We start from the raw sequence: 17,828 nt of genomic DNA, 5'->3' as shown, positions 1-17,828 counted from the left end.
TGTGGTAGTGCTCTGCTGCCATCTCTCTTGTTCTGGCAAATGAAGATGAAGTCCCAGTTGTTAATCCTTCCTACAAAGCTCTGATTAGCTTGGTTGATTTTCCATCCAGGGAAACAGCCATCCGTGAGCACAAAACCAACTGAATTGCTGATTAAATTTGAAATGTATGCAATGAGTCAGTGCTCTGGAGCCAAGATATCTCGTTTTTAAAACAACCTTTCAGATTTGAGGACAATGATTCTAAACATATAGGTTAGGTGACCAATAGGGCAGGGTATTGTTTTCAATACTAGCACAGATACAGTGCCGGAGTTTGGTACTGACACCAGAACAATTTTCCGACGCCCTCAACATAACCCTGCAGAGCAGCCAGCAGAGATGCCAGGAAGTCACTGCACCTTGATACAGCTTGCCAGAAAAGCTATAAACCAAAAAAAGTGATGTAACCTTTATACTATGATAAGTGAGTTTTATGTTTATGTTTAACTTTTCACATAACTTGTGACATGTGTCCCCTAAAAGTGGGGAGCAGTGTTCATCTGATGTGGATGTAACACAGTCAGCACTTGAACCTCATAGTCCTTGTTTCCTTGCAAATGCAGTGTTCTGCAGTACAGACCCAAAACAACAACAAAAAATGTGTCAGTACTCTCTGACTACACTGTTTTCCAAGCCTTTGAAGATAAAGCATACATAGCATAAAATCTACCTTCTCTGGATCATATTTGAATTCTTTGATTATCTCACTAAGAGAATTACCAGAAGCAAATTAAATTTGCTACAAAATGCTCTTCAAACATCTCGGTTCATCAAACAGAGGACAATAGAGTATAAAACAAATTTCAAGATTACAGATTACATAAATTCTTTTAAACACAAGGCTTGTGTAGCTGTCTATTAATCAAACAACCTGAAAACACTTCTATCTATACGTGTCTATCCCTTGGGATTAACTTAATCTGATGAGCCTGTGATGCTTAAAAAGCAAGGTTAGTTCAGCTACATCACAATCAGGGATAGATTTTGTAGAAATATGTAAATCAGTGTCATCAGTATTTCCAGCAACAACATTTCTATAGTGACTTGAAGTCTAATAAAGGGCGGATTGATTCAGCAGTATTGTGAGGATTAGGACAACAGACACCTCATGTTTATACATGAGACCCAAATGTAATGCTGATGAGCCCATGGCTCACTGGTAGAACTATTGGTATCCATTATGACTGCTAACACTGCTAACAAGCCATTTCTCAAATGTACTGTAATGCTAATAGAGCAACAGTTTTTTTCTCTTTTTAGGGGCATGCACTTTTTTTGTTTCATGATGGCAGTTTTTTTATTCCATGATGTCAATATATTAAATAATGGCACATTTTATTTCATCATGACAGATTTTATTTCATATCACTTTTGATGGTTATGGCATTGTCATCAACCCCTCACCTCTCAGCTAATCACATGCCCCCTGCAATCATAATAGCAAGCTCAACAACTTCTACCAAATTTATCCAGGTAGTACCTGTTAGTAACGTCAAAGTAATTGTGAATCAGCAGGATGAAAATGCTACTGTCATTATAAGTGACATGAAATAAAATGTGTCATTATGAAAAAAAAAAACTTTGTGAAATAAAAGCAGACTTTTGGAAAAAGGCCATTTTAAATAAAAATGTCTCTAAAGAAATAAAATGATATCCAATACAATTCAGTAATTCTGAAAAACTGGGTTGGCAAAAAATTATTATTTTTTTTTTCTAATGTGTTAATCAACACCTAACTGAGCTGCTGATGCCAACAGTATCTTCACCAGCTGCACAGAGCAGTGACGCCTGCTTACACAGGATGATTGAAATGGTTCATAGACCGACGACAACACCTGATTGCATGCTCATGGGAAAGTTTCTCTCCTTGTCTGGTAAAAACATGGAGCACATGTTACAGTCTGTGATCTTGCAGAGATCACAGGTTTTCACCTATCACTCTGTCAACACAGAAAATATGCTGCACTCAAATATGACCTGACAGGGGTGTTTGACGGGTAGAATATGTGAAGATTCCAAGTTTGAATGGGGCTTAAGATGGCTGGCTGCGTGTATAAGCCCTTCTATTACAATAGTAAATACTACACTACTTATGTTTTTTTTTTTCTTCTAATATTACTGGTATTAATGGTGTGCCTGGGTAAGTGTTGGTATTAACAGCAAGTAACAGTTGACTGCAAAATTTACAGTGATATACCACACTAACTTTCAGGGAAATTGCATATGTTCACTTTATTGCACTGGAGAAATGTGGCAAATGTTGCTCTTCCCTGCTCTCAGAGGTCTAAATCTTTTGAAAACAGAACCACTGTACTATATAATGGACAGCATTGGTCATGTGCTCTCTAGTAATTCTTTGTTATCTCTCAACTCCAATCTTCACATCTCGCTAAAACACAAAACAGAGCATTGGTGAGCCATGTTTGTGCATGCTTGTTTTTTTCCCTGAAATGACAGATTTGATCATTTTCATGTTATTTATTTTTATTAAAAGTCAGACTTCCATCAGATTCCATTGTCACAGTCAGACTGTGTTTCAAAATGTAGTCTAAATATACCATATTTATAGGGGAACTCTGCAGAAACAGTTGCATGAATCATAATAAATATGCCACATTTGTAGTAAATTATCACAAGTGATGACACTTGACAACAAGTTTGAACGTATAATCAGTGGTGTGGAGTTTGAAAGACCTTACCAGTCCTCAACTCTGCTTGACACTAGCAGCTTAGGGAGACACTGTGGTTTGGGTTAAAATGACTAGTTCATTATAATTCGTTAAAGGAACGTTTGTTGACTTGGTTATTAGTCAGGAACAATCATAGTCTTAAGTGTTAAAGTTGAAGGCAACTGGACTTCTTTTAGGTTTCTTGAAGACCTTTCACCTGGTTGGGGAGTCTGAGATATTTAACTTCTAGGAGGTGGTTCTGAGAGTTGTTAACCCACCCTGTCGTTATGTGAGTCATTTGGGTCACACGCGCTCAGGTGTGACTCACTGGTGGGTTGTTTCTCCACCCTGACATCTCACGTCTCAAGGTGTGAATGGGGGTTTAATTTCCTGGGCAAGGATCTCAGGACTGTATTATAGGTGGCTGACAGTTGGTGTCATAGGCCACCACTTCTGTTTAAACGGTGGACGTTCCAGATGGACGTAGTCATGGGATAAGACTGTCAATTGGAAACAGGAAATGAACAGCAGTCTCCAGTATTAAAGTCAGATGTTTTCTTGATCCATCCAACCACCCCAACCTCTCTCTGTAGACTGTTTTTCTATAATAATATCACCTGATTTCCTGCTTTACCTCTGATGAACAAGAGTCACAATTCCTACTGCTGCTCAAGGACTATGTCACTTAAACATAAACTTGTTATTTTGGGGCAATTATTGAAACCACTGTTGTTTTTCTTGGGAGAACAGTCTTTTACATAGTCACAATAGTTTAACCCACTTTTCTTGTTTTTTTTTCTGACCAGTGGTCCAAAAAAGATTTTCAGTTTGTTATCACATAAGACAAAAGCATCAAGTCTTCACATTCTGGAAGTTTAATCTGTATAATGTCTGGCAGAAATCTCTCAAAGTAATTGGAGATTAAATTTCATCCATCCATCCATTATCTATACCACTTATTCTTGTCAGGGTTGTGGGGGCTTGGAGCCAATCCCAGCTGGCATTGGGGCGAGAGGCGAGGTAGACCCTGGCCAATCATTCACATTCATACCTATGGGCAAGTTAAAGTTGCTATTTAATCTAATCTGCATGTCTTTAGACTGTGGGAGGAAGCTGGAGTACCTAGAAGGAACCCAAGCAGGCACAGGGAGAACATGCAAACTCCACACAGAAAAGCCCCAGGCAAATTGCACCACTGTGTTGCCCATTTTGCAAACCATGATAAAAAGAATAATAAATCTAAATTCTTCACCAGATTAAACTAAAAATATTCACAGATCCTCATATTTGGGTTCCCTCTTCTACTGTATATTGGGTGGTTTCCATCACATGCCACTTCATATCTGTGGAGTAATGGAGTAATCTTGTAATTTTACGTATACTATATACTAATATACAAATATAATAATAATTGTATATTTAACACCTTTGTGGTTATTAGCATTTTGTCAGACAGATTCTCAGTTTTGGCCTTTTTTTCCCCTTAACTTCTTGCAGGATGTTTCCAAGCATAGTGTTATGGTTAGTGAAGTTGTTGGGTTCTGACATTCATTTATTCAAAATAAACTGCTGTAGTTTTTTTTTAGGAGGGAAGCTTTCTTAAATGCTCTTGGCAGAAAACATACAGTACTCTGTGGTTATTAGTCAGTGGTAGGTTACACAGAGTAGCAAAACAATCACTTAATAATTTGAAAAAGCTATTGTAAACAGGCGAATAGAGTAAAATGTGCAAAGAATTTTTTTTTTATTGTTCTTCTGTAAGGTCATTAAAGAAGAATCTCACTGGAGAATATCATGAGTGGCAGATATTTGAGATTTAATAAAAAGCTTATATTGATATCAGTCCATAAGAAACACCTTCAAATAATATAAAGGAAAACATCCCTTTTGGAGACTAAGCAGAAACAGGATATATGAGCAGCCCTAAAATGGAGATTTGCTTCCCAGTCTCTCTCCCCCTCTCCCTGTTGCCCTTTCTGGGAAGTGGAGCAGCCTGTCAATAACTGTCAGAGGCTGTCTCAGTCAATCAGGCCTGTAAGGCTGCATGGGCCTCTGGTGTAACAGGAGGATCTAACAGAAACAACCTATATCAGACACAGCTCTAGATCTATGCTCTCTAATCACTGGGGAGCCCACCTCGCAAACTGCAGCTTCACCAGCTGCCTGACAGTGGACACATGTGCCATGTAATTGCTTTTCATACCATTCAACCTTTTAAAATTGATTACAGACCATGTAAGAGGCTTTACTGCGAAGCACAGAGCCAGGGTGGGGGAGTGGGAATATTGCTTGACAATGTCATGCTACAAAATGTGTATTTGTAAACAATGTGGCCGGCTCCTCTTTCATGCAGTGAGGCTGCACGCATTGAGTCATCACCCACAGAGGGACTAATTCCCCCAGGCCTGTGTTTGACAGACCACCTAGCAAATGAAAAAAAAGGAGAATCTCACGCTGCTCTAAAAGTTATTTTCTTCTCAGTTACTTGGTATAGGCAGCTGTTTGTGGGTGTGCATGATTGTGTGTTTTCAGCTGACTAGGTTTATATGTGTTTTCATATAGGCTTGTGTTGGTCTGTGACAGTGACTTTTTGTATTTTTGAGAATAGACAAAGAAGCAAAATACTGCAAGGGACACATGGAGATACTCACTTTATTAAGGATTAGGACTTGTCTTTATAGCTGCCCTTAAGATTAAACATAAGTCAGTGTCCCATTTTGCTTACTTTTATTCCACGAATAATACTTTGAAATTTGCAGCATCCTTGCAGCCACCTTATTGTCCTGAGTGAAGTCCTGTCAATGTCTGTCTATAAAGTAATTGTTGAGTAGTGCTTTGTTACATATGAAAATATGTTGTGTCATTTACACAAAGGGAAAACTATATTAATGAAAACAAAACAAAATTGCAGTCACTCTTATGGTCATTGATGCATACATAAGACTGAATCCCAGGGAGCTTTAAACTCCCAAGTTCATTGTGTCTAATTTTTTTTTTTTTTTTTTTTTTTTTTTTTTGTAAATTGATTAATTGCAATTTTTGGGGGGAATTTGGACCAATAAAGTTTCATAAAATGTCATTTGGGGACCCTTTACTAAAATATAATTTCAAGACATTTATTAGTAAAGTTGTATTTGATCAAAAATTTCCACTAAGTGATGTGGTGAAACTATATATTGTCAGCTGCATTGGGAGTTTCGAGGCACCTGGGTACATACACAGTGAAGTTTGATAAGGGTCCAGCAGCAAATTTATATGCTCTCCTTCCTATATCTGCCACTAATACTGGTCCAAAACTCCGCTGAAGTTCATTCAGCACAAGTAATGAGTAATTCTAAAATTTAAAAATAACAGCACCATTCCCTTTTCCAAAGTCAGTTTTTATTCCATAATGGCATGTATCCCAATAACACTTTCTGTCACTTTTTATGTCATAATGTCACATCTAATGACAGTGGTGTTTCCAATTCTGAACCAGCCATCTAGCTGCCATACATACAACAAATCAAAATCTCTTTATATTTAGGTTTCTCACAAATTTCCTATTTTGTAAGGACCTTGGTTTCTTACTCTGCATGTGAAGAGCTAATGTCAGCTACCTCCTGTTGGTTAGAGCAAAAAGACTGTCTGTCTCGCTCTGAGGAACATCTTTAAAATAAATGCTGCCATTTTAACCAGTTGCTGTCATTGATACTGGCTCTTCACTTTGAAACTGGGGAATAGTCTGAGCTCCTAACCCAGCCAAACAAGTTAGCCTGCTGGGTAGGTAGCATGAGCAGTCTTGTTACAGTAAAGCTAAATGAAGGGGAAGGTTTGTTTATGTGCACCATGTTTATTTACAGCCTCTGGTCGGTTGAGTCTGAATTGGATTTCTTTAACGTTGTTGCTCTATCTATGAGGAGCTAGCAGGCTAAATCTGGTAACAGCTATTGAGCTGCTTTGCTTAAGAGAGGCAGGAGGAATGCAACTGGCTGTAGATTGAGGGGGTGATGACAGCAACACTGCCACTTTAACATTATGAATTAATGAAAGGGCATTTTGAAAAAAAAAAAAAAAAAAAAAAAATATATATATATATATATATATATATATATATATATATATATATATATATATATAGAGAGAGAGAGAGAGAGAGAGAGAGGTTGTTTTCTTTTCCCCATTGTTCTGGTTATAATAAGATCTACAGTATACTGATACTGAAAACCTTTAGTTAAGAGTTTTGAAAATGTTATCATTCCATTCAAGGAAACTGAAATTTGTGTAACTAGCAATTGTTTTCATAATCAATTCAACTTGCAGTTATTTTCTCCATTAATCACTTGATTGTTTGGTCTAATAACGTAATGTAATAATGTGACCTTCAGTTCCTTATTTTGTCTGACCACTACTCCAGAATCCAAAGATGTTCAGTTTACTGTCATTGAGGAAAAGAAAACTGCAAATATTCACATTTGAGAGACTGGAACCAATTAATTTTTATTGATGGTTCAGTTAGTGGGCCAACAGATAGTGTGACATGTGATAGAGGAAAATTATAAATGTCTCAAATGTCATAGTGTCTTATTAGTACCTGAATGCAATCATTTATAACAATGCAACTAAGGCTTAGTTGGATTAGTGTGCCTAATATATCTCAAGCAAAACTCTGACAGTGTACTAGAATAAATCAAAACCAGGGGCTGCTTGCTAAGTTGTAAAAACAATCTTGCAATAGACTGTACGAGTATATAATGAAATGGTAAAAGGCTAAAAGTATACACAGCTAAAAATGCACAACTACTGGTTCTCTGAGCTTTGATTCAGTTTTCTCTTTGAGTTCACATTGGGGTTAGCGTGAGAGTGAATGTCAGTGAATTTACCCACAAGAATCACAAATGGGAGTGTGTGTTTCTGAGAGTGTATTCACCAGAGCCTCTGTCCTCTCAGTGTCTCCAGCACCTATATTCTGGAGTTCACTCAGCGGTCTCCCAGTGCTGCTGTGTGCAGAGCCTTTTGCTGCATTTTTGTTCAGCCACTCTTTCTCCTTTAGTGTCAAGGATTAGCCTGACATCTCCTGACTCTCTGCCTTTCAAATGAGGAGGACTCCTGCTGAAAAGCTGAGAGGGTGCTCACCATGTAAAGCCGATACTCACAGTGCTGACGCTCCTCATCCTTGCCCTCCGCCTATCTCAGCTGCTGTAAAAAATCCATGAGAAGTCCCCAGTGATCTTGCGGATGTGAGAAGAAGAATGTACGGTTTTAAAGGACTTTGGCTGTGGAGCAGCTGTGTGAAATAGTAATGTCCAACTCAGTCAGGAGGCCCAGCTCAGAAAAGCATATAGTACTGTCAGCTTGATCTTTCAGAAACCCTTCCTGTGTCCATTTCAGTAGGATTTGCAAAGAAGTGATGCTGAAGCCAGCTGTCGCTTGTCAAATTGATAGCAGCTTTTTGTGTAGTTATTTGCAAAGTTTAGTTCAGATTTTGGAATCTGAAGTACCCAACAAGCATGGCTAAAAACACATGTCCAGATTTCCTTTGAGATTTTTTTTCTTTTTTGTAAATATTCCTAGATGAATCCTAATGATTTTTATTTCCTTCTGAACTTTTCCTGTAGCTCCTCCATACAGGTCAAAATTCCCAGTACATTCATGCCCCCTTGCTTTTTGTTGTTGTATATTGCCCTGACTCACACCAGTAACAGATGTCTCCAGTCTTGCAATCTGTTCAGTAACTTGTCTGAGATCAGCTGTGTAGGTCGTGTACCCCTACCTCAACATGACAGCCATATGGGACAAAAAAAATCTCATCGTAAGCAGATTTTGTCATCTGCACTAGACTTTAAAGTGTAGGTTTGCTGGAGACTGGCTGAGCATATTCATGCTACCAAGAGCCCCATGACCACAGAGAAAACTTCACAAAATTTTTTTTTTCTTTTGCAAGCTACATCTTTGTGTTAGGAGATGTAATGAACATTCATCCTCTAGCAGAGCTTGTTTCCAAAGGAATAGGTTGTCAATATTCCAAAAAATCTAAAAGTTATTCTTGTAAATCTCCATGAATGTATACTCCATCATTAAAATCTGTACTGTCTCAAACCTTCCTTGCGTATCCAAACAGGACATGTAGTGTTCATTGCCCTGGCATGTCTCTAAGAGATTGTTGATTTGAATCTGTTTTTGTTCAACATGGTCCCCTGGCTCCCAGGCTTTGTCAGCCAGCCTGAGCTGACAGTACCGCCACCGTGTCGTCTGTATCCCCGTATGCAGATTGATACCCAGGGCATTTATCAGCTGCAGGTCCACTGCACTGAGCCTCATGTTAAGTCAGGTGGAAACCTGTGACTGGCAGCAGATAGGGTGAGGGAGCATTTTAGAGGCAGTGTTAAAATTAACCAGCGTAATGAGGAAATAAGTGACTTATTGGTGCCGCAGTCATTTCCTTCATTAAGGCTGATATTTATGAGCATCCATCACGAGTGGAGCAGCCAGTGCTACAGCTCCTGGTTTATGGAGCATGGATTGTCACCTTGTTCCAATTATCTGCTACCTTTGAATGTGCTGAATGTTAAAACATTAAGAGAAGAGGACATGGCGCATCATTAGTTGTTGCAATGAGAAAAAAAAGTGAAAGGAGAGGCTTGTCTGGGCTCGGCCGTGTCAGACTATTTTTATTCATCATAGCAGCAATTAGCTGATTAGAGCAGGGATGCTCAGTGGTGAGGAAGGTGCTGGATGGAGGAGGATTACATACCCTAACCATTAAATATGTTAGTGCTTTAAATGATGTTGAAGCAGTGTTTCTCTCTGGTTGAACAATTTCAGTTTTATTAGCAATAAAACCTGTTTCCTTGATTCATAGTCAGCACTGGCATTCATGCCTCTGTCTCCGACATTCGTTATCAATAAAATAAAATTGTCCATTGGAGTGATTACCAGTGATGCCTGTTTTTTGTTTGTTTGTTTGTTTTCAAATATGCTGCAATTGTAGAGATAGACTAGAATAGAAATTAACATATCTAAAGTTTTTTTGGAAAGCCTAAAATGAAGATGTCATTGTAGATGCAAGGGCTTTCAAACACAATGCAGACACCATACAGAGGGGTTATACGTTTATGGAAAAAAAACAACAAAAAACCAAGCCACTGATTTTCCAGGTCTCAGTGGCTTTACTGGAGGGATCAACACCATTATTTTAATTATTTCCTCATTTGGGACTATCATGGTAACCTGCTGCTCCAAAGTCTTCTATAGGTGTTTGACTAGGTTGTGATCTGGTGACTGTGAAAGCCATCACTCAGTGGTTCCCAACATTTTTGGAAAATCAGCATCTGCTTGTAATCCCTAAGGTTGTAAAATAAGTGGTTTGTACAATGTGCTGTCTGACCACGCTGGAAATTTAAAGGGTCTGTAGCTGCTCTGAGCTGCCTCACTGGGAGGTGGAATGAAAAGTCACAGAAAGGGGGGAGATGCAATATTGTTTAAATACAAGGATGATGGATTTTCAGTCAGACAGTCTTTCCTGGAAGATATTCATTGTGCTGCACTCAGTTGTTCACAGTAAAAGGTGACAGTAACAGTTGTATAAAAAAGAGAGCTGAGAGGGATAATTTCAAATCCAGCACACTTTCTCACCTCCAAACAGCCGACTGATCGTGGCATGGACGTCAGTGTGAATGTCACATTGTCAGTTTTGGAAACTTACAGATGGTCAGGCACAGATCCTCTTTTCCAACATTAGAATTATCATGTAATTCAAAAGACATAAAGCAAAAAAAACAAAACAGCATAACATTTTGCAGATATTATTTTTTTATGGTTTGTTCTGCTGTTCATCATCTTGTGGCCAATTGATAAACACCACCTGTTAAAGAACATGATTTGAACTTGTAGGGAACTGTAGGGCATTTCAGTAATTCTTCAGTCAAAAAAACCCACCACTATCTGGCTTCTCAGTTTTCTCTGAATGTCTTGATTTTGAAAAACTACTAGTTGATTATTAGAGACAATAATTATTTGACTAATTAATTACGAAAATAATCATTGGTTGCAGCCCTAATTATGTCCAAACCTTCTTACCACAAAAGGATAGAGAGTGTACAGAAAATCATGGGACACCCAACTATATAACTGAGTAAACCATTGAAGGGAAGCTATATTGTGGGTTTTAATGTTCTTAACACAGAGCAGCTCAGCTGTAAAACATACCTGTGCCTTTCTAACTCTATTATAAATTTCAAATGTGGTTAATAAAGCAAAATAAAACTAAAATATAGCCGACATATTTGTTGAAAAGATCAGTGCCTTTGACTCTCAGCATCCAAGTACTACCCTGCATGGAAGCATATGGATTCATTACATTTCTGCATGCATTTACTCAGGTTTCTCCTTTGTTCTGTCACCTGTCTATTGCCAGAGCAGTATGAAAACATCTAGAACGTAAAAGGCTGAAGAGCTAATAACCCTGCTGTGTTCTTCATTTGACCACCATGCATGTTTGACTTATTTGAGTTGATCTTGTGAAGGTTCAGTAACCTCTTAATCCACTGAGGAGTATGTAACTCTTCAGTGTAAGCCATTCCATACAGTGAAATGATAACACTGGACGACTGTGTGAGTGTTTTTCTTGGCTGCGTCTGTAATGAACGCCCTAAATCTCCCTCCATCCAGTTCACAGGGTAAATTTAATGCTCATCGTTTTGCATTACAGCTAATATTTTCCATTATTTATCCACACTACTTGAAGGCCAATTATATATTCATATAGCAAAATTGAATTTTTTACTCTCAGTGGTGTAGTTAGTAAAATAGTCAGATCCTAATATCTGTAGTAAAAAGATGAATGTATGATTAGCAGGCTCATGTAAGAGCTGTGTGGTTTCCACATTAGTAGCCGCTCATCAGAGAAACTTGGAAGAAAATGCCTCAAAACTTTGTCTGAGACATGGCACAGTGTGCAGACGTGCCCCATCGATGTTCTTTTGAAAATAGCTCTCCACTGATTGAGGTTAGACAAAATCCAGTCCAAATCCAAAGGTAATTATGACAATCATCTGTAAAATGTCATAATAAACTGTTCATTGTAAGAAAAGAAGAAAAAAAAGAAAGAAAGAAACTCTATTTGATGCAGAGGATGTATAATTTTTACATCTAAGAGATGAGATGAAAACAACCTCAGTGTCTTGTGGTAGCTTGAGTAATGACTTACCTCCACTTGTGGTGATATATATGGACAAAGAAAGACTGCTATCGCTCTGAGAGCAAAACCCTGGCTCAAATTGCACTACTGCCTGTGATGTTCACACATTAGGAGTTCATCACTACATTGATTTCTTCACAGTATATTATTTTACCGTTGTTCTTTGTTTTGTTTTGTTTGTTTTTTAATGTCATGAATGCCATTTATGACATGGATACAAAATTGGCTGTAAATGTATTAAATACAATGTGGGTGGAACCAGGGTTGGAAAGAAATTGCATGAGATGTGTGCATTGGCCTGAGGTCCTATGTACAGATAGATGTAATGAATTGATTTCATGTACTGTCCCCAAACCCATCATCCAGTTTTGTCCCTCTTATCCACCAGCATGTAGCTGCAAGAAATAATCTAATCTCCATCTGCGTTAGAACTATTTTCGATCTGTCATTCAGTAGTTATGGAAAAACTGCTGCTGTTGAGCAGTCTTTCATGTTTCTCATTACAGCCATATGTGTGTTTAGTGTTTTTGCTATTTGTGCTACTTGTCCCTGTCACGTACCTGCTTTTACAACAAAAATCTTTCTGCATGTCACAAATGTTTCTACATTAACATAACACCTAACTAATGCCACCAAATGGAGGATAGTAAGATAATATTTTAACTCATATTGAACAGAAATGACTTAAATATGACATATTAAAACATAAAATAAATAAATAAAACATAAAATATCAATATATGATCAAATTAAAAACATTAGATCTAACAATATTCCAAACACAATATGATTCTGTCCTCAAATAAATAAAATGTCTACACAACATAGTCATGTTGCAATGTTTTCAGACATGTATGCGGCAGGATTCTTTTCTCTGTGCAGATAGACAAGAAGATCATTGGAGTTCTGCATTATGATTAATTGTGCTCCAATCTTGTGAATCTGAGGACATAATAGTAAAGTACATGTCTTTGACAGTTTCACGCCAGTCATTCAGTTTATTCCTCAAGAGAAAAAAAAAACATGTTGTTGCTGTTTAATTTTTGTCCAATTTGTGCACACATTGAGTTTTTACAAATGAATTAAGAGGAAGTTTTATTGTCATCCTGCATCATCAGTGTGTCATCAGGACCTTGGTGGAAAAATCAAATTCTTTTTGATTTTTTTTTTTTTTTTTTTTGATTTTTGATTTTCTTCTTTGGTGTCAGAGGGAGCTCACCAAGAAATACTGACTCTGGGCATTATAAGCTGAGAGTGTAACATGTATTCAGAATTGGATAAACCTTGTGTAATATGGTCTGTGATGGAGACTATGTGCAGTTTGTGATCAGCAGATGGATTTAAGAATGTTTCTGTTAAAACCACATTTCATCTTTTACACAGTCCTATGGTAGGTGCTTTCACACCACAAATGAACCATACCATAGTTTGCCTGGTTTTTAGTCAGCAGCAGAATTCAATTTACAACTCTGACACCAGCCCAAATGAAATGCACTCTAAACAGGAAAATAGGCTAGACTTACACCAGACTGTTTTAACCCAACCAAACAGGTTATGCGTTAAAACACCCAGGTTAAGATGGTCAATAGAATAGTGAAGCATGATTTGTTTTTATACCCTGCATTCAAAAATAGAAAACTGCAAGTCTAAACTGAATATAAATTAAAGCTGCCTGACTGGCAACAGTGTGTTGTTCAATTGGCAAATGTGTTCTATTGGCCACTTTGCACTTTTAAGATGGTGGGATTTGTTGGGTCTCTCTCTATAAATACCTGTTTTAAAGAGTACAGTCTAGACCTGCTCTTTATGAAAAGTGCCTTGAGATGACTTGTGTTGTAATTTGGCGCTATATAAATAAAATTGAATAGTCCCTAACCTCTGCTCCTCTAACACCAAAGCTAAAATACAGGCCAAGTGCCACCTTTTTCCTCTTTTTCTAAACAACTGTGTTGTAGCCTCATTTATTCTCAAGTATCAAAGATGATAGCACATCTGTAGTGTGAGTTTCTGTTTTGATTTAAGACTCATTTTAGATATATATTACTAGGTTATTATAATTATCTATGTATTAGTGTGTTCATCTATATAATGTTAAAACTGGGTTTAAATTCTGTTATTTTATATAGTGCTGGGAAGATTGTGAAATTGCCCCCAGGAATCAAGTCTCATCTTAACCAGTAATAACACATCATAATTCATTTGTTGATTATATTTTGTTTCAGTAATCTCAAACCGAAAGATAACCAAGTTAGCAAATAATTGTGGTGCAGAAAATGTGGAATATTTTCCTCTAAAATGTAGTGGAATAGAGGTGTAAGAAAAGAGGTGCAGAAAATGGAAATACTCAATAGTATACTTGAATACTTTAGTAAATTTGTTACTAAAAAAAAACAAAACAAAATGGAGTCCATTACCTGTTCATATCTGATTAATGTGTTTGTATTTGGTAACATCACTACTTTTCACCCATCTGTTTCATTTATCAGCTTTTGCAGCACAAAACAAATCCTTCTGTGTAAATGTTTTTACATTAAAATATCATGTAACTTACCATGCCAGCTAATGGGGCATTTTATCAGACAACACCTCTTGCATTTTTCATTTTTCCACCAAATATTGAACACAAAGAAAGCAGGGTATAATAGTGGTATCAATAGCCAAAGGATGTGCCCGTGATAACAACATGAGAAAGACATCTATCTGTCCTAATGTCAGCATATTATTTCCATTCATTCACCTCCCTGCCTGTTTGTTTTATGTGTGGCCTCTCTTTACACCTGCATCCATTCATTTACCCATTTAACAAGGACAACATTGATTGAGAGAGGTGGTGAGGCGGCCGATTCGATTTCAAGGGACAGAATTGGATTTGATGGTGGGGTATAATGGCTTTCATGGGCTTTTACTGCACTGAATAGCTTAGCTGGAGGTGCCTTGATGGGTCTGAGGTGTAATTCTGAGAAGGATCCCGGGGATGGCAGGATCACAAACATCCTGTTCCTTATTGTCCCAGCCTGCAGAGCTCTCTTACCCAGAGGAGCACAAGACACCATGTGAGGCCAAGACCTACCTTTAAACTAAAAGAAAAATAAATAAATAAAATCCCTCGTACAAAGTCATGCTCTTGCAATCTCCCAGATTGATTTTTTTTAAAACTGTGCTTAGATCAATCAGCTGCCACGATGAACAGTCGTCATGAACTCAATGAAAAGAAAGGGGTTATCCTGCTGTGAATTGTTGTTAAAGATGATGGCACATTGGTGGCAGCACAAAGGCTGCTTTTGGTTTTTGTGTGGACCAAAATCCGGGCCTTGTGGCTGAGATAAGATGTATTCAGACTCCACAGCCACAATTTGGGTAATCAGTCCCCTCCTAATTCCTCTCCACTTGGTCTGCTCTGATTTCATTCATTCGCAAATTGCTCTGAGGAGAACAGTTTTGCTTGAATGGGGGACAAATTGTACTTTGTGTATACTTTGCTTTTCTACAATATGTTAGCTTTTGATGAATGGGGAATTCAAAACATTGTCCACTGAGCAATCATTTTAAATTTGCAAGCAGTTGCCATCACACTTGCAGTAAAACAAAATTCACTTGAAATAATGTGTCCAACTGAAAGGGACTTGGCTTTCCTTTGTCTCTGTCAGACTACCTATTGTTCATTTCAGTATTGTTCTAAAACAGACATAGTGAGAAGATGAAGTAACCAAAGTGTTGTTTGCAGGTGCCACCAGTGATGCTCAGCCTGACACTCTACCGTCAGTGCAGGGCACCCTGCCACACTTCATCCAGGAGCCAGAGGATGCCTACATTGTCAAGAGCAACCCCATCAAGCTGCGCTGTCGAGCTGCACCCGCCTTACAGATCTTCTTCAAATGTAATGGGGAATGGGTGCACCAGAACGAGCACTTTTCCCAGGAGTATAAGGACCTCAACACTGGTAAGATAAAGCTTTGTGTCCAAATATTTTAACTGGCTGAAATAACCTTTGGGTCACATGTGACATACGTCTGTCCTTTTGAAAACTGAAAGTCAACTAGAGTATAGTTGGGCATTTTCAAGTCAAGAAAATCAAATACACATTGTATGTCTTTGTTAATGTAACAAACCTGCTGATCACATCCATATTAGTTTTTCTTCTTTGCCATTGTTGCTTTGTTGTCACCACTTGTAGATCAGTTGGATTGTATCTGACAAGGATGTGTATGGCAGCAATCACATACGTGTGCTTGTGCGCCCTTGTGTATGTGTACCAGAGCAAATATACCAAAAGTTTCTTTATTGACAATTTATCTCTGCAAATGCTCTTAAAGCCCCTGAAAATGTGGATTCAGATCTTTAACATTTTTCTTTATGATTATTTTGTAAAGACACAATAGTCAAAGTTAAATAAGAAATAAAAACCCATAATGAATAACACCATAAATAGAGGGGTACAGGGTATGCTGAAAGTTGAATTTCTGGTAAATTTGGAATCTGTCTCTCTGAGCTGCCACACACACAGTCCCTTGTTGTCACAGCAAGCTGTCAGTGGAAGAATACAGGAGACTTCAAAACCACTCCCTGAGTTTGTACAGTTGGATGAAGATTTATCTTAGAGTGACACTGATGACTCTGAATTTGGTATATACATAAAAAATGGTCTTGGCTCTCTTCATCCTAACCAAATGATATGATTTTCTTAACACTGTAATCAGTGTTTAAGCTTTATGATACACACATTTTTCTATACTTTCTGTAGTGAGAGGTTTCTGAGTGGAGATATTGTGTTCTATTTTAACACAGACTTTCATCAACAAAGAGAGAGCTGAGATTTTAATTCAACAGCAAAACACAGTAACATTTGTAGAATGCATATGTCATTTAACAACACAGTATTCCTGTGAAGTGTATGAAGGTCACAGGCTTTCATTCCATATTTGATACAAAGATTTTGTTAGTTCACTGAAAAGAGAGAGAAATCTTTTATCATGCATTAATGCAGTATTTCACTCTGCATGTAGATGGTTCTGGGTCTTGACCACAGCTACTTAAACCAACCTTCTGTAAAAATATCAGTGTGGCCTCAGTTGGTTTAAGCCTAAAAGCCAACAAAGGCAGAGTAGCTTCAGCAATCATAGCTGGGTCAAGCAATATGTGCACAGTGCACTTATTTTAAGCTCCTTGCAGTACCAGATGGAGGGGTATACTGCACCACATCAACATAATTTCAATGGGTTTCTCATCAGTCGTCATTCACACAATGTATAATGATCATTTACTGTGTAATAATGATACACTACCTCCCTGACTGCTTGTAAATTGAAAGTAGTGAAATAAGTTGGTTGCATATTTGATTATTCAGTTATTAAATAATATTTTTAAATTCATATTTATTTTAAGGGCAGCTACCTCATGGGTCTTTTCCAGTGAGTAGATGTTATGGGTCACCCTGACTTAAACAGCTTACCCTGAGAAAATTTCATTAGTGTGAGTGGAGAGATTCATGAAATTCTGGGCAAGAACACTGAAAAGCTTTGATTGTAATAAAAATGGAAAACTTAATGATAGTGACACATTTGACAGCAATATATTCGTACCGGCTTTGCAAGTCAACAGCCCAAAGTTTGTCAAAGTGCACTCATCCTGTCCCAGAAAACATGGTTTTTAAACCATAAATTTCTTTATAACATTAAACATTCATGATTAAATAAGTCACAATTACAGTGACTTATTAGGACCTTTGTTGGAATATGAATGAATATATGTTGAATATGATGAGAGTTGTTGATTTGCTTCATTATGTTGCTATGGTTTGAGAGATAAAATCCTAATAAGTAACTAAACAATGTGTTTATTGGGGTTTTATATTTATTTATTTATATTCATTGGGATATATACATAATAAACCAAACCAACAACTCTCATATATATTCAAGCTGCAATAAAAAGTACATTTTGTA

The 17,828-nt window shown here is 37.5% G+C and overlaps 1 protein-coding gene across 2 annotated transcripts in view; it reads left to right on the top strand.

Moving 5' to 3' along the window:
• Nucleotides 1-17,828, top strand: part of unc5db (unc-5 netrin receptor Db) — a 182,911-nt gene that overhangs the window by 64,089 nt on the left and 100,994 nt on the right. For both annotated transcript variants that reach the window (XM_018669410.2, XM_018669409.2), the window contains exon 2: nt 15,611-15,826. In XM_018669410.2, the coding sequence (XP_018524926.1) occupies nt 15,611-15,826 (216 nt within the window). The remainder of the gene's footprint in view (nt 1-15,610; nt 15,827-17,828) is intronic.

Source organism: Lates calcarifer, linkage group LG13 (assembly GCF_001640805.2).
Source record: "Lates calcarifer isolate ASB-BC8 linkage group LG13, TLL_Latcal_v3, whole genome shotgun sequence".
NCBI classification, from domain to species: Eukaryota; Metazoa; Chordata; class Actinopteri; family Centropomidae; genus Lates; species Lates calcarifer.
This window is presented reverse-complemented; position numbering and strand designations above follow the sequence as displayed.